The following is a 9,747-nucleotide window of genomic DNA, read 5'->3' on the forward strand; positions in this document are numbered from 1 at the left end:
TGCAGTCCAAGGGACTCTCAAGAGTCTTCTCCAACACCACAGTTCAAAAGCATCAATTCTTCGGTGCTTAGCTTTCTTCACAATCCAACTCTCACATCCATACATGACCACTGGAAAAACCATAGCCTTGACTAGACGGACCTTTGTTAGCAAAGTAATGTCTCTGCTTTTTAATATGCTATCTAGGTTGGTCATACATAACTTTTCTTCCAAGGAGTAAGCATCTTTCAATTTCATGGCTGCAGTCACCATCTGCAGTGATTTTGGAGCCCCCCAAAATAAAGTTTGACACTGTTTTCACTGTTTCCCCATCTATTTGCCATGAAGTGATTATCCTCCAATTAAAAATAAATTTTTTTTAAAAAAAGGAATTGTGGTCTTAGGATTTCCCTGGTGGTTCAGAGGTAAAGAATCCACCTGTCAACGCAGGGGACAGGGGTTCAATCCCTGATCTGGGACGATTCCATATGCTGCAGAGCAACTAAGCCCATACGCCACAACTATTGAGCCTGTCCTTGGCAACAAATCACTGCAATGAGAAGCCGGTGCACGGCAGCTAGAGAGTAGCCTCTGCTCGCCACAGCTAGAGAAAAGCCTACGCAGCAACAAAGACCCAGCGTAACCAAAAATAAGTAAATAAATAATTTCAAAAAGAACTGCAGGTCCTAGGACTTCCCTGGTGGTCTAGTCATTAAGAATATGCCTTTCAGTGCAGGGGACACAGGCTCGACCCTTGGTCAGGGAACTAAGACCCCATATGACTTGAGGCAACTTAGCCCACATGCTGCACCTAGAGAGAAGATCCCAAAGATTCCATATACCTCAACTAAGACTCAATGCAGCCAAAAATAAAATAAATAATTTTTGTTTTTTTTAAATGCAGGTCCTAGGACATTCCCTGGTTGTTTTCAGTGGTTAGGATTTGGCGCTTTCACTGCTGTAGCCTTGGTTTCAAACCCTGATGGGGGAACTAAGATCCCACAAGCTACATAAGCACAGCCAAAAAATGAAAAACAAAAAACTGCAGGGCTGCCTCCTCCAGGCAGTATGCCCCGATTGCTCCAGTCCTCACCTCAGTGGAGGTGAGTAACTCCCCAGACTTCTGCCTTCTCCCTTCCCTTGAATTCTAGGGAGTCATCCAAGCTCACTCTACTCCAGCCATACTTCCTCCAACACATCAGGCAGAGCCCGGGCTCAGGGCTTTTGTACTGGCTGATACCTCTGGAAAATTCTCTTCTCACAAATACCCACCTGGCTCCCTCCTTACTTCCTTCAAATCTCTGAAAGTGAATGTCACCTTTTCAGTGAGAAACTGATGACCCAGTTTTAAACTGTACACCCCTCATTCTCTGATACCCCCTTCCTCTTTTCCAGTTTAATTTTTCCCCATTGCATTCGTCACCATCAAAAACACTATATACATTTTACCATTTTACTTTGGTATTTTGTTTATTGCCTGTCTTCTCCATCAAATATGAGCTCCAGGGACTTCCCTGGTGTCCTAGTGGCTAAGACTCTTGTGTTCCCAATGCAGGGGGCCCTGGGCTCAATCCCTGGTCAGGGATCGATGGAGTGATCGGTGGAGTGATGCCTGCACAGGGGAGAAATGAGTCAGGAAGTTGATGTCTGCTGCCATTAGCCTCGTGGACTCCCAGACCTGCTGTCTCCCTTCACAGCTAGATCCCATGTGCCACAACTAAGAGTTTGTACGCCACAACTAAAGATCCTGCATGCTGCAACTAAGACCAAGCACAGCCAAAATAAATACACAATTTTTTTTTAAGTGAGCTCTAAGAAGTCACAGATTTCATCTACCTGGTTTACTGTTGTGTCCAACACCCAAAACTAGTACCAGCACACAGCAGGTGCTCGATAAATGTTTGTTGAATGAATGAAGGCATGGCAGTGCACAAGGTCTACCCTAGCCTTCAGATACCCAGGCATGTCCACCCACCTATGCAATGTCCCCGCCCCATTCCCAGATACCTGGTCTTCTTGGCCACCTTTTCAAGCGGGACACCACTGCGGAGAGCGAGGTGGCAGAGGTGCAAAAGGGCCATGCCCAGGCTCTCATTCTGAAAGTGGTGGATCTCCTCCTCGCTGGATAGCTCGCATAGTGATGCCACGTCATTTACAAACTCATGCTTGCCCTGGGGATGGGGAATCAGGCAGAAAGGGAGGCGTGAGAACTTGTTCACTCCCCAGCTTCCGGTTACTTTCAGGAAGGGAGGGACCCCATATGTATGCTTCATCTGCCCAATCCTATGCCTGTGATAGACATCACTAATCAACCACAGTCCTCTTACCCCTGCAACCCTAAGAGTCCAAAACCCTTTTGTTCAGGCAGCTGAAGGATCCCAGATGGCATGACTGAAACCCACTAGCTATAGCAAATTGGGAGGGAAGTGGGGGCTCCTCAGTTGCCCAAGGTCCCTCACAAATAGTCACGCCTCCCCAGCCCTGCTCACACCTGCTCAAAGAGGTACTCAAAGGAGGCAGGGTCCAGGAGTTGCACCCCCTGCTCTGCCTGTTCTGAGGAAGTCTCGGGCCCTGGGGGCCCGCAGCGGTACACAGCCGGCTCCTGAGGATTCGTGCCATGCCAGTTTCGGAAATAAAACCTGCAGGAAAGGAGGGGGTGCAGTTGAGGGTTAGCATGGATTCAGGCCAAGTCTTGGCAGGTGGGGACTGGGGAGGGAGGGGAGAGGACAAAAGCCTTCTAAGGGGACTTTGCCCACCTCATGCGGAAGTACAGCGTCAGGCTGGAGTCCCTGGAGGTATCCAGGATGTGATTTGGAGGCAGCCAGACCTGGGCCTGGGCATCGAAGAGGGCAAAAAGATTGAAGCAGGGTGGAGTGATGCCTGCACAGGGGAGAAATGAGTCAGGAAGTTGATGTCTGCTGCCATTAGCCTCGTGGACTCCCAGACCTGCTGTCTCCCTTCACAACCTCTCCCTGGCCTCCTCCCCTGCCAAAAGAAGACAATGCAATATGTAGACCATGCTGTGGCCACACAGAAAAACTACATTTCCCAGTCTCCCTTGCAGCTAGGATGAGGGCATTGGACAGTTTTTTGGCCAATGGGATGTGGGCAGAAGGAATATACATTTTCCAGGTCTAGAAATAAACTCTCCTGTCCTCTTCCCTACCCTAGGGATGTTGGAGACCCTTCATGCCTAGTGGTGAAACTACAAGATAGAGGGGAACCATCTGACCAGCACTAAATGCTAGGGCATCAGCATTAAACGCTTACATCTGGTGGCTCAGATGGTAAAGACTCTGACTGCAATGCGGAAAACCCAGGTTTGATCCCTGGCTCGGGAAAATGCCCTGGAGAAGGGAATGGCTACCCACTTCAGTACTCTTGCCTGGAGAATTCCATGGGCAGAGGGCCCTGGTGGACTACAGTCCATGGGGTTGTGAAGAGTCAGACATGTTTAAGCAACTAACACTTTCACTATCAGACTTATGGTAAATTTTCATTGTCTTAACCCAGGAGAATTTGGGGGATGCTGCTTGTTACTAGAGCAAACCTAGCGTAGACTGACTAACACAGCTCTTCAGACTGCTGGCACTTTGCCTGTCTCTCTCTGAACTCCAGCCCCAGAGAAATACCCAACTACCCTTGGCTGTCACACTGTAGATATCTCTGGCCCCCTGAGATGTGCTTTGTTCCAAACAGATCTCATCTGAGGTCCCCAGACCTGCCCCCTGTCAGCATAGTTCTCTAAGCCAGGATTTCATCTTTGTCCTTAACTCGTCCCACCCCCTCAAAATCAGATTGGTCACAAGTCCTGTTCTTTCTGCACCCTTCATTCTCTCTAGGATCCGCCACTTCCTTCAAATACAAAACCCAGTCCCAGCTCAGCCTCCGGATTCATTGTCATTCCCCATACTGGCCACCTAAGCATCTTTTTTCACACGTACATCACTTAAAAACTGTATATAAAATAGTTCTTTTGGAATAACTTATAATCACCTAAGTACCAGCCACTAAAGAAATAAAACTTGGCAAATCCGACTGAAACCCCCACCTACATCCACCTCCTCTCCCCTATCGCAAAGAGGTAACCATACTCCTGAACTAGAGTTTATCATTTTCATATTTTCTATGACCTAGTTTTAAATGCTATAACCTTGAGTGTGGTATTATATCATAGGTATCCTTCAGCAATTTGTTTTTTCAGGCTATGATAGCTTTTAAGCTTCACACGTGATACATGTAACTTTGGTTGAGTTTCTTTTTCCTGGCTGCATAGTATTTCAGTGTTCAACCACACTGCAACTGATCTGTGCATTCTCCTCTACAAAGACTTTGAGATGGCCTCTTATTTCTCAGTAAAATAAATGAGGCTGCTCTGAACATTCTCGTGTGTGTCTCCTGGAACACATGAGCTGTGTGTCTGTAGAGTACGTATCTAGGAGAGGAACTGTGTGCCCTCAGGGAATGTATTCAGGTTATATGATGCCAAATTGCTCTACAAAAATCACTGCATCCAGGAATTCCCCAGAAGTCCAATGGTTAGGACTTGGTACTTTCACTGCTGAGGATCCAGATTGAACCCCTGGTTGGGGAACTAAGATCCCACAAGCCACATGGCACAGCCAAAAAAAAAGAAAAAAAAAACTGTTACATCCAAGTGTACTGCACCCCAAAGAAGGAGCACGCCTCCTTGTGAGACAGCTTCCTAAAGAACCAATCTGTGGGCCTTCCCTGGTGGTCCAGGGGTTGAGAATCCATTTTCCAATGCAGGGGATGCAGGTTCAATCTCTGGTCTGGGAACCATGGTCCCAAATGCTATAGGGCAACTAAGCCCATAAGTCACAAGTGACGAGTTCCTACACTGCAGCAAAGATCTGATGCAGCCAATAAATTAATATTTAAAATAAAAACAAAAGACAAATATTAGAGGAAGATATTCTTTGAAAAAAAAAGAACCAATCTATTTCACTCTCTGGCTTAAACCTTCCACGGCTCCCTCTTTGCCCCATAAGAAAGCTCAAACCCCTCAGCAATGAACAACCATGACCTGGACCCAGATAGTCATGCTCTGCTTTCAGTTTCTAGTTTCCCTTCTAAATTCTTGAAACTGATTCTCCAGTTACTCTTAAGATCTTTTCCTTCCTCAAACAGATTAGGTTCTCGGGACCTTGACTAGGCATGATTCACACACCTAGCAAACCTGTCTAACTTCTTTATGGTCAGAGACTTCCCTGGTGGTCAGGTGGCTAAGACTCTGCGCTCCCAGTGCAGGGGGCCCACGTTCTATCCCTGGTCAGAGAACTAGATCGAACATGTCACAACTAAAGGTCTCAAGTGCCACAACTAAGATCTGATGCAGTCAATAATACATTAAAAAAAAAAAGAATCAGCCATCAGTGGAAAAGTATGAAGTGCTATAGAAATCTACCAGAAAGCCCCCATTCAGCTGTGGGGCGGGGGGCTGAGAGGGTGTCCTGGAGGAAGGGGAAGGTAAGTCCCCTTGAAGATGCCCTCTCCTCCTCTGGCAGAAGACATTAGATTTCTGAGCACATCCACTGCAAGCTCTCATGACCATTCCATGTTTCCCTACTGCTCCTGGGAAAAAGTCTAAACTCTAGACTCTCCCTCTGGGGTTTAAGGCCCTTAAGCTTTAAGGTTTAAGACCTGACTCTGGCTGACCTCTCACCCATCATCTCCCTTCCTGGAGTTCCTTGCTCCTAACCTGACCCACCACACTCTGCTTCCGCCACAAGACCCAGAGCATCTTTGACCCTTGAGTTCAACCATGTTCCTCCTTTGCTCTCAGTCCTCCATGGCTCCCATCTCACTTGCAGTAAAATTTGAAGTCTTCCCTGAGGCCCAAAAGGCTCTGCACAACCGGCACCATCACCTGTTCACCCTCACCTATCCCTGTAGCCACGTGAGTGAAGGGAATGCCACGTGAGTGAAGGGAATACATGAGCTGAGTGTTTGTAGAGTACGTATCTAACTGTGTGGCCTCCTCACAGTTACCAGCAAGTTCCCACCTCAGGGCCTTTGCACTTGCTGTTCTCGCTGCCAGATGTCCTGTGGCCTGCTCCCTTATCTACTCAAGTTTTAAATCTTTTTTTTTGGCTGCACCATGCGGCTTGTGGCATCTTAGTTCCCAGTCAGGGATCGAACCCTGGCTCCCATCCCCACAGTGGAAGTTCAGAGTATTAACCTTTGGACCACCAAGCAAGTCCCCAAGTGTGAAATCTTTTACCATCATCTCTTACCTCCTATTCAGTTTCCTTATTTATTGCGTTTCTTGCTGAGCCCTATAAGAATTCAGCTGCAATGCAAGAGACCTAGGTTTGATCCCTGGGTTGGGATGATCCCTTGGAGAAGGGAATGGCAATCCACTGAAGTATTCTTGCCTGAGAAATCCCATGGACAGAGGAGCCCGGCGGGCTACAGTCCATGGGGTTGCAAAGAGTTGAACACAACGGAGCAACTAACACTTTCACTTTCATTAGAATATCAGCTTTTTACAAGACTGATTGCAAATTACAGAGGCAGTAATTGGGGGCTGGCACACAGAAGGTGCTCACTCAACACGGGAGGCATGAATGGGCAGACAACTGGATAAACAGGGCCCAGTGGCTGCTGGCACCTCCACCTCACCATGGGGCCGATGGCCGGGACTCACCAACTTTGTGTGCGATGTGGATGCAGACATCCTCCGCGGTCAGTGTGGGCTCAGTGAAGGTGACCCAGGGCTCCCCGCCACTGGGGCCAGCCCAGTGCAGAAGTACTTTCAGGCCTTCTCTGGTGGCCATGGGCTGAGCTCCGTCCCCATTGGGCTTCCTGCCCCTGGTGGTGGTCCTCCACTGGCACAGAGGCATGTTCTTGACAGCTGGCCTGCCTGTGGAGGAACATCCTATCAACCCCCCAGGCCTCAGCCTTGAGGGCCCTTTTTAGTACCTCAACCTTCCTACCTCCAAACTGAAGGGAAAGATTTGGGACCCCTCACTGTGCAAACTTAGGCACCCAATTCCCCTCCACGGGCCTCAGTTTCCACATCTGTTTGATGGAGCTGGGGTTTGCGACACCCTCCCCCCACGCTACATCAGTCATGAACAGCACCACCACCAACCCCTTTACTGGACAAATTCACCAATACATAAGTCTGCCCAGAACCCACCTTTCCAAAATAACCTGGGTGGTCAGACAGACCTGGGGGTGAATCCTGCGTCGACTCAAGTGCAAGTCATTTAGTCATGTTGGGCCTCAGTCTCCCCATCTGGAAAACAGACATGCTGAGAGTGTTGCCATGAAGAGACAGTTGTGACATTTCTACATTCCTTTTAAAGAAACTTTTATACTAGAGTTGTAAGGGAATTATGCACTGCTGTTACCATATTGTGGGCAGGTAAAGACTTATTATTGCCATTTTGTTGTTTTCTGGTTGTTTTGTAGACAGGTTCTTCCTTGTTTCTTATCCTGCTGTCTGTCTTTGTGTTTGGATGAAATTACTACAGGGTTTTTCCCTTGTGGTTACCCTAAGTTTAATAAGTTTAAGATGCGTTATGAGACCTACAAAACATACCTCACACTGACAATACCCTCTTTTAAGCTAACAGCTTCCCTTTAGTAGAACTTGTAAATTTTACATTTTTAATTCTCCACCTCACATTTTGATTACTGCTGTTACACTTCACATTTTTTATAAATTGTAGTTATGGTTATTTTTTTCTACGTTTTTTAAAAACTAGAGTTATAAATCAATTAGGTTGTGATGGTTCAACACAGTTCTGTATGTTACACATTAAGAATCTTGATACAGGCATGACCAAATAACAAATATGATAAAATCAAGCATGAAGTCATTATCATTAATTTTATAATCACAGTCGTCTCTCTCTTTCAGCCAATATTCCTGCTTCCCACATCTACCCCTACTAGTGACCCTGGTCCCTGCTGGCTCCCTGAGCGGCGGAGGGGTTCTGTTCAGCTCTTTTCGCAACAACCTGGAACTTTTTGAGAGGCAGACCCAGGGTCCAGGCTTCCTGAGGTCTCCGAGTATTTCCGGAGAAGGACTGTCAGCAATTAGAGTGACGTTACTCATTTAAGACCGTGATGAGGGAAAAACAGAATATCGCAATTGCATAATGCCGGATTTGTCAGGAATCAACTTCTCTCGGAGTCTGTTTCCTCATTTGGAAAATAGGCATAAAACAGTCTCTCTCTCAAACGGTTGTTGGGAGGATTCAATGAGCTTGAAGCAGAGAAAAGGCTCCGCGAGGGGCCTGGCAAACGCTTGGTAAGTGTTCGCAAAGTCGGACACGACTGACCTACTGAACAACAAGAAATGATTTTCTTTGAGATAAGACCCTAGGGATCGGGCTTTTGTAGTGGCCATCTCCTCCTTCCTCATCCCCTCTGGGCACAGATCTAGCTTTGAAGATTAGGTCGATGATGAGGTCTAAGCGAGGTCCGCAGCCCCCAACCCCCTAAGCACCCCCACCTCCCCGCCAGAAACCTCCAAACCCTGCTGGCAGGGGCAGGAACCGTGCTGTGTACCCACCCGGCATCGATCAGTCACAAGGCAGTGTGGGGGCTTCTAACCACCTCCTGCAAAGGGCAGTTCCGCCAGCTGCATCCTTCCCGATGATCTCCAGGGCGTGCTCCCTCGCGCCCCCTTCCAGACTCACCCTTTCCCCGGAACTCTGTGCAACCCGGGACCCCACCCCGACGCCCGGGGCAGCCGCCTCTTGATCGCCCCTGGAACAGCACCTCCCATTGGTCGCCTGAAACGGGCACATTCATTGGTCGCTGTCCTGCTCCGCCCCTTCACTACTACGGTGGCTCCCCTATTGGTTCAGGCTTCAAGTTTCGCTCAACCTGGGGCGGGAGAGCGTAAACTCTCTGCGGCGCCGCGACTTCAATTACCCACGCAGGAGTGGATCCAAGCAAGTCAGGCTTCCAGAGCTTATCCTGGTGCAAGGTCAGATCGTCATCTCGGCGATCAAGGTTGCAGCTGGCTGCCATTCAGTCCTCTGACCCCGCTGCCATGTGGCCCTCCATTCCGTCCTGCCTCCTCCCTGTCTGCGTGGCCAGCCTTGCTTCTCAGAGCTGAGACACCCCACCAACCACCAACCACCTCCACCCCCGCCTTCTGGAGGAGGCATTCAGGGCCCACCCGCTCACATTCCTTTTCTGATCACCCATAGCCCTGACGCTGGGAAAGATTGAGGGCAAGAGGAGAAGGGGACGACAGGATGAGATGGTCGGATGGCATCACTGACTCAATAGACATGAGTTTGAGCAAACACTGCGAGATAGTCAAGGACAGGGAAGCCTGGCGTGCTTCAGTTCATGGGGTGGCAAAGAGTGACTGAAGAACAGCAACAACATCCTGTTCTCCGAGGCCTCTTTGCTCAAGGTAGCAGCTTGGGCGTCCCATCTGATCCAAGTTCTGATCCCTGCAAAACAAGTCGCTGCTATTTATATTTACAGAGAAGGCTGTGCACTCAGCGTTTCATACACATTATTTCATTTTGTTGCAGGAAGAGGGACCCCTTCCAGGGCCCCGAGAGTGGGCTCTTGTCTAACACTTGGAAATGAATTACCAAGGAGACACATGTACTGACAAAGCAAAAGACATTATCGGAAAGGGGCGCCCCGGGGCGGGGGAAGAGAGCAGCAGGATAAGGGAACCCAGGAGAACTGCTCTGCTGCATGGCTGTCAGTCTCGGGTTTGATGGTGATGGGGTTAGTTTCTGGGTTGTCTCTGGCCAATCATTC

The 9,747-nt window shown here is 48.6% G+C and overlaps 1 protein-coding gene across 6 annotated transcripts in view; it reads right to left on the minus strand.

Moving 5' to 3' along the window:
* Positions 1 to 8,656, minus strand: part of TYK2 (tyrosine kinase 2) — a 29,156-nt gene extending 20,500 nt beyond the window's left edge. For 5 of the 6 annotated variants that reach the window (XM_052642501.1, XM_052642500.1, XM_052642499.1 and 2 more), the window contains exons 1-6: positions 8,528 to 8,656; positions 7,145 to 7,243; positions 6,650 to 6,865; positions 2,736 to 2,859; positions 2,471 to 2,618; positions 1,987 to 2,150 (exon numbers count right to left, since the gene is read on the minus strand). In XM_052642501.1, coding sequence (XP_052498461.1) covers positions 1,987 to 2,150; positions 2,471 to 2,618; positions 2,736 to 2,859; positions 6,650 to 6,845 — 632 coding nt within the window. In that variant the 5' untranslated portion in view covers positions 6,846 to 6,865; positions 7,145 to 7,243; positions 8,528 to 8,656. The remainder of the gene's footprint in view (positions 1 to 1,986; positions 2,151 to 2,470; positions 2,619 to 2,735; positions 2,860 to 6,649; positions 6,866 to 7,144; positions 7,244 to 8,527) is intronic. The other variant, XM_052642498.1, reaches the window with a different exon arrangement.
* Positions 8,657 to 9,747: the final 1,091 nt, after the last annotated feature.

This window comes from Budorcas taxicolor, chromosome 7 (assembly GCF_023091745.1).
Source record: "Budorcas taxicolor isolate Tak-1 chromosome 7, Takin1.1, whole genome shotgun sequence".
Classification (NCBI taxonomy): Eukaryota; Metazoa; Chordata; class Mammalia; order Artiodactyla; family Bovidae; genus Budorcas; species Budorcas taxicolor.